General features: G+C 38.9%; 1 protein-coding gene across 1 annotated transcript in view; it reads right to left on the reverse strand.

Annotated features, from left to right (window-relative positions):
- Positions 1–681: 681 nt before the first annotated feature.
- RNF217 (ring finger protein 217) overlaps positions 682–27,720 on the reverse strand; it is a 43,674-nt gene continuing 16,635 nt past the window's right edge. The window contains exons 3-6 of the mRNA XM_079970806.1: positions 20,685–20,849; positions 13,832–14,033; positions 8,645–8,716; positions 682–5,962 (exon numbers count right to left, since the gene is read on the reverse strand). Coding sequence (XP_079826932.1) covers positions 5,883–5,962; positions 8,645–8,716; positions 13,832–14,033; positions 20,685–20,849 — 519 coding nt within the window. The 3' untranslated portion in view covers positions 682–5,882. The remainder of the gene's footprint in view (positions 5,963–8,644; positions 8,717–13,831; positions 14,034–20,684; positions 20,850–27,720) is intronic.

The raw sequence follows: 27,720 nt of genomic DNA on the forward strand, positions 1-27,720 counted from the left end.
CAGCCTCCACTGGTTTCTGTGTATTGAGCACTTTGGATCCAAGTCACTGAAATTAATTCTGTAACACAGAATTTCCAAACTGGTCTGCCACGCACAAGTGGTCCATGGCATATCTGTGAATATGTGGTTGAATATGGGAGATGGTACATCCATCACATTAAATATTCCTATTGATTTCTAACTGCATTTTATTGCTTCTTTGGTTTGGTATACTGTATTTCATTGTATTACAATTCTGTGGAATTCAAATTGTAAATACAATACACAAGGAATAAAAATAATGGGAATACAAATAAAAACCATACAGCATTTAGCACAGTGCACGTGCAGAAAATTAAATTTTCAAATGGTGGAAAACGTTTGGGAACCACAGCTGTAATACAAGCTGATTTAGGTGATAGCACAAGAAAAATGAAGGCATTGATGCCAAAACAAAGAAAAGCAAGTGTTTTTTTTATTTATTTAGCTTTTACCACAGGAATTATACCATTTGATCTTCATTTTGCATCAATCAGTCTACCAAACTGAAAGACCAGTCTCTCAGAAGTAACTTCTATTGTCCTTATTCTATTATATAATCCAATAAATCCCATGGAAAACTAAAAAGTACAACAGTTGCAGCTGAAGTTTTACTATGTCCCAATATATTTTAATTTAAAAAAAAATCCTTCACACATAATCAAGGGTTATGTACAATTTCTTTAAAAACTTTACAGAAACAGAAAACTGAGATTGTGAGGGCACTACATACAATTGGCAATACATTAAATCATTTTATGAAGGATGGCACACAAAATTGCACACAAGTTCACTTCTTTGTTCTCGAAACTTCTGGCTATGACTGCAATTGCAGGTGAACATTCAAGATTTTCAGTAAATATTAAGTATCCTACACTTTATGAAACTCTAGCCCTAGCTCTAGCCCTGAACCAAAGATCTCACTGCAACACAAAAAGGTGTCCTTCAAGATCTTCCCAGAGACATATGGTTAGCAATGACAGCTTCTAATCACCTGTTGTTAAGAAAGGGTGTCCAGAATTAAATACATACAAAAACTTAAACAGTACTGGCTAACCTGCCAGAGTGCACATGTGTGGTTTAATCCAGAACTTTGTCTCCACACACAGCATTTTTTGACTGTATGGGGTCCCATCCAGCCATAAATAGAAGCATTATTTCAGGCATGAATCTTCCTTGCTAGACTGGAATGTCTGGCATGCGAGGAAAAGTGGCCAACATAAAAGTATATCATTTAAAACAGAAGGTCACCTCACTTGTACTCAGAGAATTACTTTAACAATTTTGGGGCAGCTTTGTGTAAAAATTGTTCTTTTAATAAAGAAGATGAGAAATATTGGCTCAGCTAAGATAAGTTTTCTTTTGCCCTGGGATAGATATTGTATTATATTTCTTATAAATAAATTCATGGCATGTATTGGCAAAGATTTCGCCACAGTGAGAAACAGCATTCTTAAAGTGATTACAACCACCCATTTTTAAAGCAGCCAATGCATGAAAAAATATTACCCTGAAAGGATTTAGAAAAATTGCACAATAGTAAGAATCAATATCTAAGCATTTTTCCTGTGCCCATTTCCAAAAGGATTGCACGAATTTCTTACAACCAAAGAACAGCTACCTATTTACTGAAATTAATTCCAGGCTGAATGTCAGTAGTCAAGACCAAAATGGCAATCTATTGCAACCTATAGTTTACACCTACTTGCATTGCAAATACAACTATCTTTACTTGGCAATGTCTGAATACATTGAAAAATTGTCAACCTTCTGAAACTGGAATATGTAGCAATCTGGATAATAAAATACTTTATAGATGCTCTACTTTAGAACAAATAATCCAGTCATGTATTTACTGTTAAACTAATAAAAGCAATGGAGGTTCTGTCCCCTAAATAGACAATTTCAATTCTTTTTCATTCTGATAAGGTGTATTATACTTTTTTTTCTTTTAAAGCATTGGAGAGAGAGAAAATAGGCACTATTCCCTTACTGTGAGTGAGCTATGGTCAGAGGCATAGGGACATATTTCACTATAACTGAGATCAAGTTACTCCAATTTAAAAGCAACAGATAATAATCACAGAGCAGGATACCAATTGCATAAAACAAATCAAAGAATGTCTTGAACAGTTTTACCACAGAACAGTCTTTCTGAAACTGTTCAGCAAAACAGATTTTTAAACAATATGATTTCACCCAAGTTTTACGACATAGTGAATCAGCAGTCATTCCAATGGTTGCTAAATGAGTATGTTTGTTTATGTATTGTTAAAGGAAATTAAAAAAATAACCCTTTGGGATAATTATTCAAGAAAATAGCCTTACAAAAGGGGTCAGCAAACCAGTATTCTAATGCACCTCTTCCTTTCTTGTATGATAACTGCTAATACTCCATTTTTGGAAAAGGCAAGTTAATATAAAACTGAATATAAAATCTACATCTTGAGGTTACACTTAAATGCTCAGTGAACTAAATCTGCATAACCACAGGGTTTTATTGATACACGTTTCATCTAAGTATTAAAATGTCATGCCTTTGTGTCCGTGAAGCTATTTTTGTATCTTTGTGGGAAAGAGTTGCTTCTATAAATAACTTTAAATTACCCTTATATAGATAACATATACACATGCCTTTCACTTTCACTTATCTTAGTATTATAAACCATTTCAAGACAAGAGATATCAACACTGGAGGAGGAATTGCCTCCCTCCCCATTCTGCTGAAGGGTGCCTTCTGTCAATGGAGCAACACCTATGGGATTACACCCACTTACAAAAGTAAGCTTTCATGAGCAAGAGTGCTTCAGAATGTGGACACAAAAGTATTGTCTAGACAAGACAAGCACCCACCCAGAAATATCATGTGGCATTCCTGTATCCTTCACAAGCTACTGAAATAATAGTTGGCCTTGATGGTTCAAATCCCCTGCTGATCACGTGTAGTTATGTGTGTGAGAGAGACCAGTCATTTCCAAGCAAGTGACCATCTCTGTCAAGACTTGAGAGCACTTCCTGTCTCTAGAGCCAATAGTTGTAGCAGAAAGATTCTTGCACAGAACTTGCTGCTGCACATGAAAATTCCCGGATCATGTAAGGGCTATATTTCAAACGAGTAGAGAACAAAAATCAAACACAGAAGAAAGCTCAAGTAGTACATGAATTATGTTAAAATCAAACAGAGGCCTCAAGATTGCTTTAATGCATCCTGTACTACAAACACCAAATCTCATGATATAATTAATATGTTTGAATGTTTTCTAAATATTAGAAAAACTTTTTTTCATAAGAGTATTTGACATTTTAATGAAGGACTGAAATCCCTGAGTAAACCAAAGAAAATGCACAAGTTTGGCCTGAGAAAATGCAATTTGGGGCTAGGTAAACATATACATTCTTTTAAAAAGTTTAAGGCAGCAGTCAACTCTGAGACAACACAAAAAAAGGAGAAACATTAAGCAAGTTCAAAATATTTGAAACAGCATAGTGTATATTAATTTACCAAAAATAATTTCTCATTGAAATGTTTGCATTCTAATTCATTTCTCTAGTAAGCCAGGTTTCATAATCCACTAAAATCAATCTAATTTTAGTGGATGAAAAGGTGGTAAATTTGGATATTGTTAAAGACTTTCAGTTGCAAGATGACTGATGCTAGCAGATGAAAATGAAACATAAGGCAGAGACATATTGCCAGATAAGTAGCATCTACTACCAATTTCAGATGAGGCTTTATGGTCCAGCAATTAATACATATTCATTGGGTTGCATTTTGTACTATCATCAAACTCCTACAGCAATGAAGTGCTGTAATATTTTAATGTACAATGTGCTCCAAATAACTGTATGTTGCCTTTTTATATATTTTGTGGAGTCTATTGCCCTTACAACAGAACATAGGACTTTCAAATACTTCACTACTCTGTTGAGTAACAGAACCTTGAAGATAACAAGAAACTTCAGCAGATTATAATTCTGTGTCTAGGTTGGATCCTAGGATTCTATAAGCAGCCTCCAGAACAGCATGGCAGATAGTGAGAGGGACTGAAGACAGGAAGGTAAAAGCAAAATTCACTTTCTGCCTCCTGTTAATGGGAACTTTTGCTGGATCAAAGCGCCCTTCCATTCCCCAAAGGACTTCTTCTGAGCTTAGAAAGGCACCTTACGATACAGTCCATCGTTATATAATGGATTGTTTGCATGGTTTTCCTTTCTCTGATATTCTCTTTTGCTAACGTAACAGGGCAGTATAATTTCTTTAAGCCCTTCCTTAATTATCCTTATTCTTAACTTTAAAATCAATGGGCTGCACGTCCCTCACATGTTGAGTTCAACAAAAAGTATCAAGTTAAAAAAAAAAGAACATATAAATAAGACTGCCAGGTACCTGATCCTGAACTCAAAAAAAAAAAAAAAAAAGGACTAGTTTTTACTGAATTTATTCATTGTTTAAAACACGTAACACTTCACAGGTGACATTTTAATTTAACTGCTAATGTGCAATACAAATGGGACAATTAATAAATTCAGTAATGTCCTTTCTCTTAGTAGGCAAGAAGGCCTGGACCTTTGGAAATATACATGTCAAACTCCACACAAATGATTTAATGTGTGGGTTAGATTAATACACCTACAAATTGGTGTCTGATTCACCTAATATTGATAATACTCCCAAACCTTTGGGGAAGAACTATGGAAATTGGGCAAACCAGGACAGACATAATTTACATTGGCGCACTGCTCCAGACCTGAGCCTAACAGTAAGAAGAACACAAACAGATCCTGTGTTTTAAGTGACCCTGTGTTATAAAGCTGTCCTGAATGTATCTTCCTAGGAAAAACCTAGAAATGCCTACTCACTTTAGGCATGTATTGGTGCAGGCTAGAAAAACAGTGCACTTCTGGACTGCTTCAGAACAAATTGCTATTTCCCCAGCTAGATAGTGCTAAACATTCTGAAATATGCTCCAGTAGTTACATTTTTTGTTTCTTTTCTTGCATTTGCCCTGGTTTTGGCCACATTCTTAGTTGCTGTTGCATATTCAGATCTGAACATGCGTCTGGTCTGTAGTGTGTATATGTGCCACAATGCCTTTAGTCAGACTTCAAAAACAACCATAAAAGGCAGGCTTTTACACCTAACTTAATTCAGTGTATTTGATGGAAGTTAATGGCGTGAACATTTTAAGCCTTGCTAAACAGCTTGCACAGGTCAAAAACACTGAAAATGACACAATGCTCTCCCAAATAACCAAGACAAATGTCTCCGTTGCTTTAATTGGACTAGATACTGTTCCAATCATTCCCCACCAAATTCCCTATAAGGTTCTACAGTAGCTATTAGCACACACATGATTCAGTATTTAGGGCAAAGTTGCATATACAAAATAAGGAGCTACTGAATTCAGCACCTGTCATTATGCCAATGATGTTAGACAGAATAACCACTTCTGCGTATGAAGCCAGCCTCTGAAACAAACAAGTCCACTGAAAACACCATCTGGAAGGCCACCTGAGAGTTATGCCAGCGACTTGGGGTGGGGAAGAGGTTGCCAAATTAAATACTCTTTTCGTGGGCCAATCAGTAGATGTGTAGCCACAGTGCAGATGTAGGCTGTCCAACAAAGTAAACTTGATTTTTTTGGGAGAGGGATTAAAAAAAAACCTTTAAAAATTGAGAGGCCTCCATTTTGTCTGAAGTAGCAGAGCAGGGAAGCAATCTGGTCTGTCTTGAGTAGTGTACAGTGCAGACAAAATATGGCAGTTGCCCCTGAATTTTCTACCAGGATAGTTAACTAGCACAGCGTGCTGCACATGTTTTCCACAATTCTTGCAGGACTGGCTCCTTTCAGATATATAATGGCTCACTCATACCAGGGCATTTCTGTTCGTGGCCTTTTCCTCTTCTTTTTACAAAGGCAATAGATAGGGAACACAAATAAACCTGCCAAAACCAAAGGAAAATATAGAATGTTAATACATATATATCAACTGTACACAGTTCACTGAATAGAAACAAATGCATCCTGGGTTTCTATCAGCCAAGTGAAGAGAAGAAGCCTACTGTAAGGTAGCAAATACAGAATTTGCCTTATTTCCAATGATATTGTTAGTGCTAACTTTTTTTCAGAATGCCCATTCAAACTGGATATAAGAAGCAGCCACTCTGCATCAAAAGCAGCCATATAATTTGAAGTAGTTGAGATTTTAGTTGGTTTATCAATAATAACAAAAATCAGTTTACTTGAATTAACTTTGTTATACAAAAAAATGTGAAAATGCAGTTCTGAAAAGTATTTTAAAACAAAAGAGTTCGTGAATGTAAGCTAGAACTTTAATGTTCTAAGCTGTCTGGATGTTCCTGCACATGGTACCGTACTTGCCTTTTTCTTGCAAGCCTAACTCAAAGCAATTTAAAAAACCTAGCTGATCTTTTAATTCCAGCATATATGAAATTCTACAAACACAAAACATAAGGGCACAGGAAGCTACCTTATGCTGACTCAGACTATTTGGCTCACTAGTATCTACATTTATTGGCCGCAGGTCTCCAGGCTCTCTGAAAGAAGATTTTCCACCCCTATCTTGAGATGCTGGGGATTGAATCTGGGATGTTTTACATGAAAAACAGATGCTCTATGACCAGATAACCTGTCCTAAAGCACTACTTCCCTCTGACTGGGAATACAACATGGGCTGTGGCTGTGAGAGCAAGGAATTCTTTTCACTAGACCACCAGGAAATCAAGAGGCTTAATATAATTTTATGCTTTCAGAGGCATATCACCAGAGGCGTGTTTAGGGCGGCACAACCAGTTCTGCCACACTGGGTCACAACTATGATGCAGTGAATTGAGCAGAACCAAAAATGAGAGGCGGGGAGGCTGAATTTCAGCCTCAAAAAGGTCAAAATTTGAAGGACCAAATCTGCCTCTGATATCACACATGTCTACGTTATGTAACACCAATCTCTGGCAAAGGTACCTGGAAGGAAGTAAGATTGGGATCCGCACCACAGTTATTTAGGGAATTCCACTTTTGAAGCAGATTGTTGTAACCATAATTGTAAGGCATTGACTAGAGATGTGGGAGCAGTGTGCACATTTCAGGCATATTAAGGTATCTAATCAGCAAAACCTCACCCATCTGTCTATACTCAGTTAAATGTACGGAACCATTTGTTCTTACACAAACCTGCTTCAGGGCCTGCTTACTGTTCTATCCATACATGAGGCAGGCAAGCACAAAACAGGGCCTTCTGCAGATCAGCCAGATGTCTTCTGGTTTTCAGATGCTTAGTAAATAATAATAATGCTTGTTTTTGTTTGTAATTATGGTATGTATTTTTTATATTGTAAACTGCTCTGTTATCTTTGGATGGAGGGTGCTATGGACATTTAATAAATAATAATAAATACAGTGGTGCCCCGCAAGACGAACGCCTCGCAAGACGGAAAACCTGCTAGACGAAAGGGTTTTCCGTTTTGGAGGCGCTTCGCAAAACGAATTTCCCTATGGGTTTGCTTCGCAAGACGAAAATGTCTTGCAAGTTCCTGCGGGTTCCCCCCCCCCTTTTCCTAAGCCACTAAGCCGCTTATCAGCTGATCCGCTGATAAGCCGCTTAACAGCTGATCGCTAAAAGCCGCTAAACCGCTAATAGCGCTAATCCGCTAAGCCGTCAATGGGCTTGCTTCGCAAGATGAAAAAACCGCTATACGAAGAGCCTCACGGAACGGATTAATTTCATCTTGCGAGGCACCACTGTATCTTCTAAAATTCCTACCAGCTTTTAAAACTCTGTTATTTGTGGTGTGGAAATTTATTTTAAACATTATGCTCTTCTGAAATTTTTAGTTTAGATTGTTGCTTAATTGTTTTAACCACTGCTGGTGGTTTCATTATGCATAATGTATTAATTGTGATGGAACCAGAGATCTGCCAGCAGAAGGTGTTGGGTGGAGGGTGACTTCCTCACCCTCTTGTCTCCCAGGTCTTGTCTCTCCAAAAAGGATCAGAGGTTTAGAGGACCCTATTTAATGAGGTGGGCTATGGTGGGGATGCTGAGGTAAGAAGAAGAATACAAAATTGAATTCTATGAGTGGGAGCTCCACGTACACAAGTTAAAGGTAAAGGTAAAGGTACCCCTGCCCGTACGGGCCAGTCGTGTCCGACTCTGGGGTTGCGCGCCCATCTCGCTTAAGAGGCCGGGGGCCAGCTCTGTCCGAAGACACTTCCGGGTCACGTGGCCAGCATGACAAGCTGCATCTGGTGAGCCAGCGCAGCACACGGAACGCCGTTTACCTTCCCGCTATAAAGCGGTCCCTATTTATCTACTTGCACCCGGGGGTGCTTTCAAACTGCTAGGTTGGCAGGCGCTGGGACCAAGCAATGGGAGCGCACCCCGCCGCGGGGATTGGAACCACCGACCTGACGATCAGAAAGTCCTAGGCACTGAGGTTTTACCCACAGCGCCACCCGCGTCCCTGTACACAAGTTACCTCCAAACAATTTCCCACAAATTGCCCCATTTTTGCCCATTGCCCCTCTGACAACAGTTATCAGTGAAATGGATTATGTTCCTTACTTCAAAATGCTACCTCATACTGTTTATAGCATTTTGTTCTTACCTATGATAACAGCTATGGCTCCTATTACCAGTCCCAAAACCAGTATCAGTGGTGCAATAAGCAACTTCCCACCTAAAATGGAAAGAAAAAAATTTGTTAACATGAGATTTCAAGTAACATCACTCTGTCCCCTATAGGCACAAAACCAATGTATACAGCCTCTGATAGCATATTATGAGAACGTTGGTTGGTTGGTTATGTACCTACATTGGTTACTAATGCTAAACGTTTGGTTTTGGCTATCCATAAGTTAAAAGTGTCCCCAACCCCTCAAGTGACAGAGAACAATTTAAAATTTCCATTTATGACAATATGCTGATGTTTATAACTGCTTCCAGTTTAAGAGCAAGGATATTGGTTCCTTAGAGGGGTTTACTTAGCCACTTACATGTGTTGTACTGAGACCATCTCATGAATGCCATTAAGTCCCCAACTGGCCCATTTGAGGCAGCCTCAGCATAGATATTGATGGCATCTCTTTGCTCACTAAATATATAGTGATACACTGACACCTATGAATCAGTCTCTCCAGAAAGACTCACCTGGTGCCTTCTTTATGATCTTTTTGGTGCCCTGTTAAAACCTTTATATCCATCCAATCTTTATAGCTGGGTGTTGTTGTTTTTTTAAAAAAATCTGGATTGCTGCTTCTATGCAATTGTCTATTTTTAATTATTATTGTATATTGTGTTTTCAATTTTTTTGGTAAGCTACCCAGGAAATCTTTTATCGATGGGCACCTTTGTGAATCTAATAAATAATAATACATTACAACTCTAGCCATGCTAAATCTCTTAGCAGTGAAAGCAACAGTTAAATTAGTTATATGCCAAGGGAGAAAAAAATCCCTGCAAATATGGGGAAATGTATTCCATGGCTTGTTGAAGTGCACAATTAGTAATGCAGCATGTGAGTGATTACTTAATTCACTTAATTGGATTCAGATGCTGCTTTAACAACTTAATACATTTAAGAGAGCTGTATTTTGCCTGTTTCCAGAGAATCTATGGGATTTGCAATCCCTGCCAAAATGTCTAAATTTGGAACAGCCCCCTACCTCCCCAAGCAGCTGGGTAGATGCTGGCTAAATTAAGAGTTGTGCCCCACTATTTTCTGATGCCTTTTGAAAACACTGTTTTCCTATGTTGTGTTCACTGGTGACAAGGGATCATAGTTTACAGAAGAGGGACCACACAGTAAAAATATTTTTTTTGTTTGATAACCTTCCAATAAACTCCTCTATTCCTACAAAAGGAGTAGCGTTGTGTCCATGAATGGTAGCCTCCATCAGTAATTTTGTTAACCTATCAGTAATTGTGTAATGCAGCAGTCAGTACACTCATTATATATTTTATTGAGTTAACATTTTCAAGAGCTGCTGTGTCAGCTTATTGAAAAGCCAATGTAATTACCATTGCTGCAGCTACTAGTATTGTTATTTGCAAAGATAATCCAACCTCTACACACTGCGCCCTAAAAAGCTTGCCGACTACATACAATGATGCTCTTGCTGTCTCATAATGACAGGGAGCATTCCCCAGTACCAGGAAAAACATACATGGTGGCCACAACACAACACATATGCTTTTAAAAAAAGAGAAGTCATTATAACATTTTCACAATACACAACTCACTCACTTTCCTGTGCACATGTACACACTTCATGGCACACACCTTCCTCTGCCCCTTTACACAGGGCAGCCTCTTAGCCTAATGCAGCCACGAACTCCCTTCTTCTGACCTGCACCAGCAAAGTTAACATGCCAGAGTGAATAAATTAATATTCAGGCCTCAACTGTTCATTTGTCTTCAGCTTTCTCTGGTCTTTGCCTCACACCTTCCTCATCCAACTATTTTAAAATGCCCATTCTTCACTGACTTATAACTCAAGTCAATCAGTCTTTTTCTTTCTGTGACCAATCACAACGAATTTACCTGATTCACATCCTGTTTATAAATATTAAACTCAATAGTTTCTCCCTCCCTTTTCTGCACCTCTCACCAAGCAGCAACAGGCGGGGACTATTTTGTGCACATCCAATGGACGTGTGACTGCTTATGGGTCCTTTGGGATCTGGAAGAAGGCAGAATGGGGGTGGAACAGGATGGAGCAGGAACACACGTGGGGCCAGGAACGTAAACCCCACACAATATGGTCGCCGTCTGTACAAGCCTGCAACACAAGGCCTTTGAATCTTGACAGTTACACTCTGACATCAGCAGAGATTACGTAAGTTTTCAAAGCAACAATACAGATGGAAATATACACAGCATTTCTCCACACCTGAGTTATTCAGAGCAAGGATGGCATCCATCTGGATTTTTTAGGTGGGTGGAGGGAGAAGGAAGTAAAACAATGAAAGGATAGTTTGTCACCCCCATCTACCCTGAAGAAGAGTACCTGCACATTATGCTTCATATCTCAGGATCTACAAATTCTAGAAACTTACTGTTTTTTAAAAATGAAACCTTGGAATATATGGATTGTGGTGCATGAGGAGGGAGAACTTCCCCCACAGTGGACACCCATGACGACACCTATTAAATTGCTTTCTAGCATCCAGAAGGGAAAAATGTTGTTTTGCAATATGGCTTCAATCAGCTGAGATTACTGTGAAAGGGTAACGCAAAAAACCCAATCCGGAATTTAAGGCTGTTTAAGAAAAAGCTTATAATCTCAGAATTTTGGCAACCATGAACAAATTTTTTTCTGGCACGCCGTAGGACTGACAAGAGAAAAATATTTTGTTAATAATAGCAAAGGAGCAGTGCCTTTCTCTTCCCTCCCTCCCAATAGGTTTTCCTCCCCCATCACTTATGACAAACTAACCCCTATTTACAGTAAGTGTTGAAAGTAAGGTTTTACAGAACTGACATTTCCAGGTACCCATATCCTCTTATCTTGCAGAGATCGAAATCAGTATTTAGTATCAAGTAACAGAGTGACTTTGACATGGCTTAAATTGCAGACAAATGAAGATAAAAATAATCCTTAACACAAAACTTAGTCACCCAAAAACATTGCCCAGGAAAATGTGTAAAATGTGTTTTTTAAAAGGTACAGAATTTTTATTACAGTAAATTAACTATCACATAAATACTTCAACAATAAATCCCTAGTAAGTCAAATAACTGCAATATATTGCAACATAAGACAAACACATTCTGACACAGAGCTTATTCATGCTTACCCTAAGCTTTGATTCTGTAGAAAGAAGGTTATATTTCTTGGCCTGGAAACATTGATGACTATTTTGATGAATAATTGTTTGTCCAGGTTAATTGCTAGTAAACTTAATTTGAAGTTAATTATCTCTGTCCTCCTCCTTGGAAGTCTCATATGCAAGAGCCAAGGTCTAATGGACAGTTATGCTTAATTCCCCCCCGTTGTATTATGCCACTATTAAAGATATCTGTGTCAAAATGCATTTAGGATATGTTGTAATATATTGCAATAATTTGGCATGTTAAAAGTTTATTTTTGAAAACTTTGCTTATCTGATAATATTTTTAATATAATTAAACATTCTATACTTTTTCACATATTTTTCCATAACTGTGTTTTTGGTCGAGAACTTAATTTGTGCCAGGATGCAGTCTCTTTTCAGTACTAGAACTATGTAAAGAAGGGTATTTTTAGAACTTGTGCAGAGAGAGAGCCAACAGAACAGAGTTAACGATCGGGGTTAGCAGGACAGATGGCAGCCAGTCAGGTTAGCAACTTTTAGGAACCAAGCACAAGTCCCTGAACATATGCAGGAAACTCTTCACACATCACAAAGTAATCCTAACTAATCCACATAATTCTGCAAATCGGTGGGAGGTTTTGCTTATTTTAAAAATCACTGTCTAAATATTGAGTTTAACTAAAAAACAGTGTCACAGCCTTATCCGGATAAGAAATGCAGTCGAGAGATAAAAGAAGTCACAAAGCTCAAAGGGTGGCAAGCTAGCTAACTTGTGATTCCATTTAGATTAGGCACAATTCGAATTTGAGAAACAATATAGAGATTTCCCCACTCAATAAGGAAACTATGCAGTGCTTACAGTGATCTTAACTGAGCACGCTCAGTTCTGATGTTTCTTTTTTGATGTAATATACTTGCACAGAAAAACCAGATCCAAAACAGACTTGATTGAAGTTATTAGCAAAGCACATTTCCTTGAAATCATTCCATGTACACTGCCTATCATGTATGAACACACTATATCGAATCAGTCCATTTGCATGTAGAGTTAGAATGCCAGCAGTGCACCCACTGCAGCACCAGTCACTGGGCTGCTAATGCTACACATAAAACAATAAACAGGGTGGTGATACAATGGCTACTGCAATCAACACAAGATAATATCACCATATCTGTAAACAAACAATAAATGGCCATAAAAATGGCAAAAGTAGTTTCCTCCCAAATAGGTTTTATCTTAAACAACTGCAAACGCAGTACATAAAGAGTTCACTTGTAATATATCAGTGGTTCAGTGCTCATTTCTTCTTTCCAAAATAGATTTTATCTGAACAGCTGCAAATGCATTAATAAATCGTCTGCTTGTGCTATACCAGTGATTCAGTGCTCGGACGTCATTCCGGTAATCAGACGTTTCGTCACTAAAGAGCTTAGTCATTGAGCTTTGTAGTAAGTAATATACAAGAGAAGACAGTCTGTAAACGACTTAAAACAGGGGTATATCTGTCCCCATCTGCATGTTTCCATCGGGAGGAGCATAGAAAGAGGATGGTGTCCTTCAGTTTGTTAAACCTCCTGCTACACATAAGCAGGACAACTCAATGTAATAGTCTACTTCAATAATAATGGACACTTGGTTTGCTCCCATTTGCTCCCATTGTAAGCTAAGAGGCTTTGAAGCAAATTCTAGATACAAAGTACAAATCATCGTTACACAGTTGACTGTGTGTGCTCTAGGTACAGAAAATTATGAAGTATGTGAACAACAAATACATTTTGGTATGTAATTTTCACTGTTACAGATTCCACATGCTGTCTGCCACAATATACAAAATTGTTTTCTATTTTGTTTTCTCTAACAACTCAATTTCATCCCAAGAAGCTACACCACTCACTAGACTTCATTTGTTACATGTTTATTTTTTAAAAAGGATTTCTTACTGGTTTAGCCATATGTGTTCATCAAGCATTTCTTTGCAAAGTGTCATCATCCACTCACCACAGACAGAGCCTCTCACTAATCTCCTTAAATGTGGTCGCTCGGGGAGGTAGCGGTATTTGCATCCAAATATACTGAGGTTTGATGTATGGTCTCCAAAGAAACGGAGTTGGCGGTATCTCTCCCCGCAGCGGTAACAGAAATTAGTGTTACACTGTGAGCAAGTCATATGGTCACACCCTTCTGTTCTTTGGATATGGATCTTTACAGACAAAACAGAAAAGAAAGAGAGAAAAGGTTATTTAAAAAAAAATTAAACAAGTTGGTTCTTAGTCAATTCAATTGTCTTGCAAAGAATCATACAAGGTGGAATTCTGAAATAAAGTTTAATGCCTTATTGTTAACGGACTTAGTAGAACCTCTTCAAATTGCAAAACAGCCTGATTTTCAGAAACTGTGACAGTGGCATTTAAGAAGCTCGAGTAATCTGCTTTTAATATACAAACAAATACAACAATTTAAAAGAAACTAAATAACCCGAGACTACATTTGGTACTGTTAATGTTTGCTTCCATAATTTAAGAGTTGTTGGGATTCTTCAGCAGTTCTATTATTTCCCAGACAAACCCTACCCAAGTGAACAGGGTAGCTGCACCATTTTTCAAGAGAGGGGCGCAGCTCACTGGAGAGCCTGGTTCAGTCCAAAGCATCTCCAGTAGAGAAGATCTGGTAGCAGATCTGATAGCATGTGCCTACTTCCTTGGAGAGTCACTGCCAGTAGGAGTAGACAAGACTGCTCAAGATGGACCATTGGCTCAGTAGAAGTAAACTTTGTGTGTGTATATTTGTATAACACCACTGATTTATTTTACAACATAACAACAAAAAGACGATCTCTGCCCTAAATTTAAACAGAATGGGAGACAAAGGAGATGCGAGGACAGACAGAGACAACAGGAAAGGAATTCGTGTGAATTTTGCAGGGGGTTAGATATTATGAGTAAGAAATTGATGAGACTTCACATTGGCAGGATCTGGCTTCAGGCTGCAGGAATTAAGGGTACATTTTACAAATTCCTTGTTTGTATACTGAAGTCTTTTGCATTGCTGTTCAAAATTAAGTCCCTTCAAGTTCAGTAGGATCTACTCTCTGATAAGTGTAGGATTGCAGCAGAAAATGAGTAGCATTCTACAGCTTTAATTCCCTTCATGTTCATGAACCTACTTTAAGACTCTAGAGAAAAGCCCCAGAAGAACTGCCTGAGGTTTAGGGCAGGAGATCAGAAGATCACTTAAGTATTTATACAGGCAGTGATCGTTGGTCACATCTGATACATGCATGATCACGACAGTGCACATCACGCCAAATCCAGAAGTGACCCAAAAACATCACAAAAAGGGGCAGAATGGGGCTAGGGGTGGAATGGGGTATTTGCAGGCTTTTTCAATTGTGTTTCAAATATATGCTATATCACTGAAATGTGTGGTGCCTTAGAATGTAACCCCCATGTAAATTTGGAGTGGCCTGTATAAGCTTCGATATCCCTAATAAGATGAAAACTTGGGTACTGTTTCCCCCCCTCCTTAATGTGAAAGAGCTGGACGTGACATAGAAGTGGGGGAAAGATAGTTTAAAATATGCCAAAAATTTAAAAGATAGGAGCACAAAGAGAGCAACTGTCAGTTCCTAGGCCAAATCCAAAGCTTAGGCATGTTATCTGCAGCCCACCTCCAGTTGCTACTAAGAGATAAAAGGTGCATGTGGAAAGAACAGATTTGGACAATAAGGAACTTGCTGGAAATTTGAGTAAGGGGAGGCCGCCGCCACTTATCTCAGCTTCTCACACTGGCCTAATAAAGTTCATTGGCAACCAGAAATCATGACTCCAAAGAAGCAAGTAATCATACTCCGTTTAGATGATACAATTAACAGCCTGATCCAGGAACATAACAACCATCTCTTTCTGCTCAAGTTAACAGATCTTTCCTTCCCTTGGGATAGCCACAAAATCTTAAGATCTCAAAAGTGCTTTGTCAGAATCTGGTATAAAATCTGAAGCAGAGTTGAGCAATCCACTGAACAGCAGGGTGTAGTACAGATGCTTATTTGTCAGATCTCAAATGAAGAAACCACATAAAAACAGACACGGAATTCGTTTTGCCCCCTGCACTGCTTTACATGGTGTGTGTTATGGTAGAAGAGCATCTTGGTAATAAAAAGGTAAAATTGCACTTGAGACTCACAGAACTGTATGAGCGGAATGAACAGTAAAAAAGAAATAAGCCAAGGCTAATATAATGAGGACAAGATTTACAGTTTGTATTAACGAACTAGATAATCGTCTACCATAAATCATCCTGAACTTCCTTTGCCTCCCATTTAATATCCTACAATTCAGAAGTATGAAGCCAGGCCCTGAGATGGGGGAAAACTGCACAAACGTTGCCTTGCAAATAAAAAAATATGTTCCCTTGGTATTATACAAGCACTAGGCAAGTAGTTAGCTAAGTAAATAGAAGTGGTATAGTAATTTAGGACAGCTGTTCCCAAAGAGAGATTTATAATGTCTCATCTTTGGGAATCACAATAGCCTTGAAGATTTGCATACTCACAGTAAACACAAGGAATGTACATGAAAGCAATGCTGCAAATCCAAAACGTCAGTTTCATATCAGAACAAAGTGTTCCAAAACATACCCTACTTCCTTTTTGAACAGTGAGAATGCAGTTTTGTGAAAACAAGCAGAACCAATTGTTAGAAATATTCACCATTCTTCACTACCCTAACATTTTATAACCCTTAGTGTACAAGTCTGATATAAATTCATGTACTGCACATAAAGCTCAATTATTTAATGCAATTTACAGTGTTATTATATAAAATATTCCTCATTCCTCCAGAGGGATTCTGGACTCCATTGAAAGTGACTATCAACAGCCGTTTGACTCCTTTGCTTGCTTCTTCAGAGTGCAGAGCAATCAGGTGCTCTCCATTTTAGTGCTATTATTTGATTAAACAGACACGTAAATCTATTCTCTCAATTAGCTGCTCCAAACACAATTCACATAGCCACCTCCTTTTCAAAATTATCTACCCTAACTTTAACAACATTAATTTAATAAACCTCTTAGCTTCAGGGATTTGCACAAATTCCTCAAAACAAGCTAGAAGTGCAGCAATAAAACTACTAGCACATTTGCAAAGCTGTGGAGGGAGTGGTATGAGTATTAACTCATTTTATTTTTTTATGTAAAGTATCCAGAAACAAAAATGTGGAGTGGTAGATCTATCAGCATGAAAATAATACAATTGTTTCAGTTGAATAGTTTTGAAACATAGTTAATGAGATGCAACACAATTCCTCTTGCGGAAATAGGGCATGATCCTGCTTTCTTTCCCATGCAGCCTCTGCACCTGCTCTTTAGGGTTGGAGGATCCTCTGGAGAAGACTGGGGCAAACAGGGAGCTGCAGAGCAGAGGAGATGAAGGGAGAATTCCTACTACATCTGCTGGCATGATGTTAGATCTCATTCAAAGAGAATTTGACAGCAAAGTAGATAAAGCTGTGATCAAACAAAAATTCCATTGACCATTATTGACTAGCACTTTGAAAGTCTTCAGTGCAGATTTTTCTCAGGCTTGTTATCAAGCTCTCTTAATCAGATATTTGCCACAAGATTTTAAACATGAGAAATGAACTGGAAAATATCTCAGTGCAAACCATTATTCTTTTCTGTGTAATTTGTCACAAGTTTACTATTTACTAAGTGGCAGGAAAAAATAAAGTTGTAAAAACAACACGCAGGCATCAGCGCATGAAAGAGATTTGTGAACACCGATATGAAAAAGGTACTTCAAGATCTTTGCAGGCTATCCTTTTAGAGAAATACAATAATACTGTTTCAGCTGTTATGTCACATCATTTGCCATAATGCCACTGCTGAGCTATGCAACCTGTCTAATAGGAATCATGTAGTACAAAGGAAGAGTTAATGCTGTAGCATTAACATAAAACAAAAGTTGGCATTTGTCCACAGCAGCTGTCATTCCTTTCTATGCGTATTCCACATTGTTCATATAGCTTCATCTACCACAGAATCAGAATTGCAAGGAACCAAAAGCCTTTCTATTTACTACAGGCTAATCCATCCAAGCACCCTTGTGCAGTTTCCATTCATTTCAACAGGGCTTACAACTTCTAGATATCATCCTGCCCCATACCTTCAAGGGGCAAGCCAATTTGGTCTTTTTGCTTTCTCCTATATATAGAAAAGTTAAGCCAAGTAAGGGCAAGGAGGTAAAATAAATCTGTATTACTTAAAAACATGCGCACCAAGAGAAACAAACAAAAACCAACCCAAAACCAGTTACATCCTGTATGTCAATCTGTCAAATAAATTCTTATCTGAAATGTGTCAAAGGTAAATGAGATCTGGTTTAGAGTAATGACTAAGAGAAAGGCTTTATCAATCTTACACACCATGCATGCCATCAAAAGTGTAGCATTCCCCTCTGGCAGGCATATTAAGCTTTTCTCCAAACTTTAAAGCTTAAGAGATGTGTGGGAATCAAACTGGCAGTGATCCCTGACCCTTCCCCAACTCCAAGCTTGGGATGAAGGCTGCGGTCACAACCATTCAGCATCAGCTGAAGCCCATAGTAACACAAGGGCAGCCCTGCTGGATCAGACTAAAGGCCTAGCTAGTTCAATATTTGGTTCCCACACTGGCCACCTAGATGCCCATGGAAAAACCACCAACAGGACACAGGTCTAAGTGTACTCCAGGCTGTGCTCCCCAGGAACTGGAACACAGAGACATATTGCCTCCAATACCTGAGGCAATATAACCATCATGAGTAGTAGCCACTGATAGCCTTTTTATTGTCTTGCCCTCTTTTAAAGTGGCCTGAATGCTTGGACATCACTACATCCTGTGGTAGTGAATTCTGTAGCTGCTGCTTTTGTGTATCCTATCATTCACCTTCATTGGATGAGCCATTTTGAAAAAAGAAAACAAAACACTATTAACTATTTATTATTGCTTAAGGTAAAATGATAGATGTTTAGAGTTAAGAGTTGTACTATGATTAAATACTTCAGCCTGAAATGAAACATGAGGTAAAGCTGTATCTGATCAGGCCTGGCTTAAACCTCTGCAAATGGAGGCCTGGCAGATGACAAAAGCCTTGGTTGCATTTGCTAAGGGTAGATGCATATTTGGCAGTTAGCAAAACTAGAAGTAATTGGTATCTATAATGATCAGGAGCATTAGAATGGTAATCTGAGGGTCACTCTAAAAGCATACTCAATAGAAGGGAGTATCTGTGACCAGAAGAAGACCAAAACACCAGGCAAAGAACTATCAAGAGGGTCAGTTGAAGCTCAAATCAGGCAGAAAAGAGCCTGAGAAAGGAAGCGCAAAGTAAAGAATGCAGGGAGAGCAGGCAGAGAAGAATAAATGTCGCAGGGGAAAAGACTAAGCCTGAGAGGAAGATTCGTAGCCTGAAGAAACTCTTGAAGGGGAAGTAACAGAAGACAGCAGCTGGTGATAGACAGTTTGAGAAGTTTTGTGCTTAACGAATGTGAAAGACTTCAGCAAGCAAGCAAGCAACTGGCAACCTTATTGCAGCTGAAAATCCATCAAGTCAATGCGTAGAAGACTGAGGGCTGGATCTGTGTGAAGACTTCAATCCAAAAAGCAACACTTTTAAATGACAGAGATAACTAGACCCTGGATTTAAGCAGGGATTTATTTTGACAAAAGTGAATCCTGCATTCCTTAGTAACAATATCAACAATATCAACTTTATGGCAGAAATAACATTCATACTTGTAACCTCACATTACATTGTGATGTTTAAATTAATCTCATTTGTACACATATTAATTCCTATAATAAATGTTATTATGTTACTTTTTAAAGTGTTGCCTCAATTGTAGGTCAATCTCACTATATCGCTATATCGAACAGGCTACTATGAAAGAAAGATACAAACTTTATTGATTTCATATTTTTAAGATATATATTGGCATTATATATTAGACCAGGTTTTATGTTAGAGATGGTATTTAAGAGTCTACTCACAACACTCCAGGTTCCAGTGTTATACAGAAGAGAGAGATTTCACCCTTACTCCACACTGCATAATGTGACATACCTCTATCATATCTCCCCTTACTTACATGCCTACCCCTTGACTCATTAAAAAGCCTCACACAATGTAATCTTTTCTTAAAGAAGAGCTGTTCCTTGATTGCTTTGCTTGTCTTTTCCTGCACCTTTTGCAGCTGAAAAATATTCTTTCTTTCTTTTCTTTTCTTTTTTTTGGTGCAGTGACCAGAACTGTACTACAAATGTATTATTATACTGGCAGTTTTATTTTTAATTCCTTTCCTAATAATCCCAATAACGGACATTTTCATTGAGCTATCCACCACATCCCCAGGACCCTTTCCAGGTCAGTCATTGCCAGGTTAAACTGCATCAGCATCATGTTCACTTGTTCCTTTTCTCCAGTTCTGCACTATTAGTTCCTTGTGCAGAATGGTGCAACAGGATTCCCCAGAATCTTACTTCTTGTGAAAGTGCCATTCCATAAATATCAAACACATTCATTAACTTGTATTGAAAGGCTTGAGTTCTTTCTTTATTTTTCTGCAGACCAGCAATGTTAAGCGCTCCGAAACTCAGCAGTTCAGCTACCACAAACATAAATAGGGTGACAGATAAGCACTTTTGTAAAAGAGCAGCAAGGTCAGCAGATGACAGGGATCAAGTTATTCTGAATCTAACAGAACTGATGACACATAACTTGACGTGCATGAATTTCACTAAGGCATCTCAGTTTGGAAAACTTCACAGAATATTCGTGCACCAAACAGAAACGTAACTTAGTATGCACTCTCTTACCTTGCACTTTGGACACTTCTGAGCATTTCTTTGCCCATGTTCAATTTCATTGGCCCAGTGACGTAACAGCTTGTCTCCCTTTTTATACTCTTTGCAGTTGACACCTTCATGCCAGGGAGAGTGGCACTTAAAACACCACACCAATTGGCAGGTTGGGCACTGTATCTGTAGAAATAAGAGCACAAAACAACAAAACAGTTTTGAAGATTGCCCAATAAATGTGATTAGGAAACCACAGTTCAGATTGCACAAGCATTTTCCCAAAATAACCTATGTTAGTTGACTATGTTATGGGGGATGGCGAAGAATGCCACACTAATGGCTTTGATAATTTTGCAGCTTCTTAGCCAAACCAGCAGTGCATTGCTAGAGAAATGCAGCATAAGAGGCGTCAACTGTTAGCAAACAGTTTGCTGGTTACTGAACTTATTGGCAGGCCAGTCTGTAGAAAAGGTTTGGAAACCAGGGTGTGGGCACTGCATGCTAATTTTCCAATATGGATGATTTAGCCCCCCCCCCCAATAATCCTGCTATATCCCTTTTACTTTCTTTGAAATGTCTCTAAACAACAGTAAGGCAACTGTAAGGCACTTAGCTCAGGAAATCTGACCTAATACAAACTTAAGATGGAAGCTGTGTTTAACTAACAGCGCCACATTAAAAAACAACAACAATAAACTAAAATCCCCAGCTGCTTATTGGGAAGGCCAGCATTTTCAACATTCCTTACACTGGGCATTATCATGAAGCTCTGAATTTAAGATTAAGGGCAATAACTAAACATTGCAGATTCTCCCCACCTCATGAGAGGAAAAATATCCCTTTCAAGGCTCCATCCTGAAACAGGAGCCTTGTAGTTCTGTTGAGGCTTCATGGATGAAGAGAAGAGTTTTAGGAGCAGCGGAAGGACAGGAGGAACATTTTTTTTCCACCTGAATGAGGCCTTCCCATGCTGTGCTATATGGTACTGTATTGCACATTAAAAGCTGTAAAATGGGGAAAGGGACACTACTGAGATTTAGCTCTATTTCTCCATAATATCTGAATTGGGAGAAGCTGTACTGCTCCTGGACTAGAGCCTGGATGCAGTATTGGGCTAAATGAGGGGAAACGAACTGAGCTTGAATCTTGTCAAAACAGAGGCTCTGTGGGTGAGTGGTTCTCATGTCTGGGAAACTGAATGATTGCTACTGTAGACGTGGTTGTGCTCCCTCTGAAAGCGCCGCAATGACAACTGGGGTGCTCCTGGATCCAGCTTTGTCGCTGAAGGTCCAAGTGGCTTTTGGTAGCTAGGATCACCTTTCACCGGCTCTGGCTGCTACAACAGCTGTGACTGTTCCTGGATTGGAATAGCATGAGCCCAGAACTCCCAAGCATTTGTAACCTGAAGACTGAATCACTTCAACACACTCTTATCTGGGGCTTCCCTTGCACTTGGTCCTGAAACTCCAGGTAGTGCAGAATGCTACAACGTGATTGCTAATAGGAGCAGAAGTCTGTCGGCATATTACATCTGTGCTCAAAAATGTGCACTGGCTTCTGATTCATTACAGGGCAAAGCACAAGCTGTTACTATTGATATATAAAGTCCTTAATGACTTAGGATCAGTTTGCTTATGGCACTACCTCACCCTGTATGTGCCTATTCAACCACCACAGTCTGTGGAGCTTGCATTCTTATAAGTGCTACACAATGTTTGTTGAACATTTGCAAGGAATTGCTCCTTTAGCGTGGCAGCCCCTGGGCTCTGGAATGCCTTGCCTATTGACATCAGGTGAGGCGCCTTCACAACACTGTTTTAGACACTCTTTCTGTTTGAGTGGACATATCAAGACACATGATTTAGTTACGTTTGTTGCAAATGTTTTACTGATGTTTATGTATGCTTTCAAATTATATTTATGCATATTTGTTTTTAACCAATTTGTGCATTTTAGTCTACTTTTAATTATAACTGTATACCAGCAGGAGAACTTTTTTTTTTTTAGCAAATGGTTTATACATTTCCCAAACAGAATAAATAAATAAATAAGATTATTTGGATGACTAAAGATGATTTGCCAACCTCTAATAAGTATTATAAAAGTACTGAATATATCTGACTTCATACTTTCATACCTTCCCACTAATATTATTTAGTTGAGCCTCTGTAGCTAATGAGAAGCAGATAAATTTTTCATTTCTCATCTACAGGATATACTTCCTACAATAATTCAGTGGCAGGCTTCAAGAAAAGAAGGAATCCGAGCTTCCATTGTTCAGTGTCTACCAAGTACAATGAGAAAGTTCTCCCTGCCCTTCTATATTGACTTTTCCTCTGACGAAAGAGAATCCCACAGAGTTCATAACAGAGCCTGTCTGCTGGATACTTCAGTAGGTATCCTTGGTGTTCTATTTCTAAAAGCATGCAATCACACCAAGCCTTCACTTCATCTGTCACCTGCCTTTGTGCTATATGTTGCAAAAAGGCAGAAATGTACAAAGATAGAATACAAATGAGAAATGAAAATGAAACAAACTTATGGGCTAGGCAGAAACGGAATACAACCCCCCCCCCCCCAAATCTGCCTGCGCAAGAAATTCCTGCAATACAAATCCATTTTTAGTTTGTGCACTATGATAAAATATGGAAGGCGATTGTTGTTTAGACTCCCACTGTTGTTCTGCTGGTTTTATATATGGCAGGTAAAGGGTATATGCAGCCCTCCAGCATGACCAATGGCCAGGGATGATGGGCACATGTCCTACACTCCTGCTGTCTGGGGACTTTTTGTCTTCTAGTTGCTACCAGCAGCTCTCATGCACTGTGGGACAAAGAGGGTTTCACTCGAGTTATGACTAAGAAAAATGCTCACCATAGTAAATACAGGGAATTCTCTAAGGCAAAACTGGATCAAAAGCAAGCCAAGATATTTACAACTTCTGAATCTTATTTTAGAAATAAATATGAACAGTGATATTACTACAGCAGAGATTTAATCTAACTTTCTCATCACACCTCTCTCATCACACCTATCACAGCTTACCAGAGGACATGGGAGTCACAAAAAGCATGAAATTCTGATTGTGGACGGAGAGCAATTTGAAAAAGCATTATCTGGATTCTGTCACAGCACCTCCACTGTCTCCCAAAGGATACGGATAGTGCATACATTATTTAATGTTACAATTATATTTATATATAATGAAAAAGAAAACCATAACATATATCGTACCTAAAGACAGTTGCATAGTTCAGACTTCATGAAACAATCCTCTGAAAGATGGTTTCAAGGCTCAGGTACATAATGTGGCTCAGTGTGCTCTCTCTTCCACTTTTGTATGAGTGTTCTGTTCTCTACTTCCTGGTTTTCTTAAAACACAGTTCGTCATAATGTCCAAATTGGCAAACTCTAGCTTGTAAATGTGTATGTCATGACAATCTGTGGCTAGAGAAAGTCAGGATATAGAGAAGGGAACCGTAAGCTGGGAGGGGGAGGAGAAAGCACACAAACCTTTGGCACACTTCCAAGTTCCTAAATTTAATTAACTCTCCAGGTTTGAGGGAAGACCTGCTACTTTATATTTAATTACTTTATTCAGATCCCCCTTTTCAATTTGCACAGCAGTCTCCAGATAATAAATTACAGTAATAAAGCACAAAGATAGACAGAACATAAAACAATTATAAAACACAGCAACCTTAAAAGCAGTCTTTTGAAATGGCACAAAATTGTCATAAAATGCCTTCAGGAGTCAAAAAATGTATGCAACCCCCCCCCCCCATGAGAAATGGAAAGAGAGCAAGAGAGCTCCCTGGAGAGAAAATTCCACAGCTATACTGTCTCTCACTAGAAGTCCAGTCCCTGGCAATCACCCAATCAAATATTTGTAAATGATAGGCCTATCATTTTCAAAGCTATAAATAGTTCTAACACAGCAATTGACTTCATTAACAGAGATATGAACCCAAGAACCACACACAACCTGCAAGGTTGGGCGGCAATGTTTCCTGCCAGTCACACCTGAAAGCTCCAGACCAGGCATCCCCAACCTTCGGCCCCCCAGATGTTTTGGACTACAATTCCCATCATCCTTGACTACTGGTCCTGTTAACTAGGGCTCATGGGAGTTGTAGGCCAAAACATCTGGAGGGCCGCAGGTTGGGGATGTCTGCTCCAGACACACAGGCACATTGCTGCTATGCAAGATCTGGCAAGGCTAAGTACACTCCATTCCTAGTTGATCAAGCATTCTAGGTACAGTGGTACCTCGGGTTAAGAACTTAATTCGTTCTGGAGGTCTGTTCTTAACCTGAAACTGTTCCTAACCTGAAGCACCACTTTAGCTAGTGGGGCCTCCTGCTGCCGCTGCGCCACCGCTGCACGATTTCTGTTCTCATCCTGAAGCAAAGTTCTTAACCCGAGGTAATATTTCTGGGTTAGCGGAGTCTGTAACCTAAAGCGTATGTAACCTGAAGCATATGTAACCCGAGGTACTACTGTATTTATTCTATGTGCAGGTGTGTACAGAATGCAGATTCTAACTTTTAAGATTATGTATGCCATCTCCAGTCTGTGCCTGAAAGGGTGGAGTGTAAGTCAAATAAATAAATGGAAAGAAGGACTCGCACGTTGTTTCTGGTTTAAACCATTCAAAAGTAAAGAAAGGGCTGGATCCAGGCTTAGTTATGTTTTCCATTGAAATCAACCAGAGTTAAAATCAATGGGACACACGTTAAACAATACTAAGTCACATTGGTATCAATGGCTCTGCTCTAATCATGATCAAATCTGGATTCAACCCATGGAAGATGGCAGCAATAAACACTGGAATGCATTTACCTTTAAGCTATCCAGTTATATAATGCACTTTAATTTTATTACACCAGTCCCCAATCTCGCATTATGCTGCTCCTTACATTGACATAACTTAATGGAACAAGTAAAGCAGCAGAATGTAATTTGCAAAAGGGACCAGGAGTGAAAATTCAAAAGGAGTTAGAATAGAATCACTGTCATTCACCAAATCAATATGGAAATGCAGCACTCAAATCTGCTCAGCCATGAATTTGTTGGGTGACTTACTGCAGCCTCAGTTCCCTATCTGCAAATGATAAGGAGAACAACTTAGCTTCCATTAATGAATAATGAACACAAAGTGGTTTGTATGAGCACCATACAACAACAACAACAACAACAACAACAACAACAACAACAACAAAAAGAAAGGTAAAGGACCCCTGGACAGTTAAGTTCAGTCAAAAGTGACTATGGGGTTGTAGCGCACATCTCGCTTTCAGGCCGAGGGAGCCGGTGTCTGTCCACAGACAGCTTTCCGGGTCATGTGGCCAACACGACCAAACCTCTTCTGGTATGACGGAACACTGTGACAAGTGCCAGAGCACACGGAAACACCGTTTACCTTCCTGCCACAGCAGTACCTATTTATCTACTTGCACTGGCATGCTTTCAAACTGCTAGGGAACGGGAGCTCACCCTGTCACAGGTATTTAAATCAGTAAGCCCAAGAGACTCAGTGGTTTAGACTACAGCACCACCCACTAAAAGCATTTGCTAGGGTTTTACTTGCAAAGAAAAACATTCCATATAATTGGAAAACCTTGGCAAAGAGCTTACACGTATTCTTCTTAGCTTTATGGTACTGGTGCCACAAAGATTTTCTTACCAACTGCTTTCAAAGCCAAGCATTCTGCAACATTTACTCACACTGTTCATGTAAAACTCACCTACATTCCAGTAATTTGAACAGGATTTATGCAAATAATATCCTTGCCCAAGATTCTACACCAGTGGTTCCCAAACTTTCCTCCTTACAGACCACTTGAAAATGGCTGAGGGTCTTTGTGGACCACTGACTAGTTTTTCTACCTGTTGTAGCCATTGTAATACACTTTGGTAGATGCAGTATGGTTTTTAATTGCATTTTAATTGCTTCTTTAAATTCTTATATATTTTATTTTATTATATTACAATTGGAATTCATAGCAATAAAAATACAATCGAAAATCAATATGAATATTTAATGTGATGGATGTGCCATCTCCCATCTTTAAACACAAATCGGCAGACATGCCACAGACCACCTAAATGAAGCTCACCAACCACTGATGGTCTACGGACCACAATCTGAACTCAGCTATACAGCTGCAAATAGTAATAAAAATTGTCCAGTAGCACCTTCTGGGTATAAGCTTTCGGGGTTTTTTTTTTTTTGTTTGTTTATTTAGATGGCGTCAGACCAACACGGCTACCTACCTGAAATTGCAAATAAAATGTTTTAAATGTGTTGTAAATATAAATATGTGACACTAGATGACGACAGTGAGCTATGCCAAATTCAATGTATGTATTTTTCAAAACTTTTTTTAAAAAGCATTTTCATAGCATTTTTAATATGTGTGTAGATTCCACGTTTGAGAATCCCTGTTCTACACCAATGTCTAGATATTAACAGGAGAAGGATGGGAATAAAGACTAGCTATGTAAACAGTAATAATAGGTAATATTCCATTGTGGAACCTGCGCAGTAGACTTGCACTTACACGAATGGGGCTTATCCTTTCTGTGCCCCCCAAATTTTCTCTGAGGAACCCTCTGGAAAAAATGGGGGCCTTGGGAACTACAACAAGAAGTAGATGAAGGGTGAGACTGCTTGTGTTCATTGGCATGACATTGGATCTCAACCAATACAACAGACTTTTGGTCAGTCTACAAAACAGTTTTACAAGTCTTGAACACTGTATTTACACAGACAGGGCCCCTCAATACAGGCTTATTTCAGTACTCCTATTTAATTACTGAGAACCAGGGCAAATAAGAGAAGGTGGCCCATAATTAAGAGTCAATCAACAAGTGCTTGGCCTTAAGAATTTCTAAGTTAGCTTCCACTGCAGTTATCAAACGGCATAGCAAAAACCTACAGAAAGTTCAACCATGGATACATGCAACTTAATACTTACTGAAAAGTATGGTGGTATTCACCTAATGCTTGGTGGAATGTAGGAACTGCCAGATTTCGTGAAATATTTCAGGC

This window comes from Podarcis cretensis, assembly GCF_951804945.1.
Source record: "Podarcis cretensis genome assembly, chromosome: 3".
NCBI classification, from domain to species: Eukaryota; Metazoa; Chordata; class Lepidosauria; order Squamata; family Lacertidae; genus Podarcis; species Podarcis cretensis.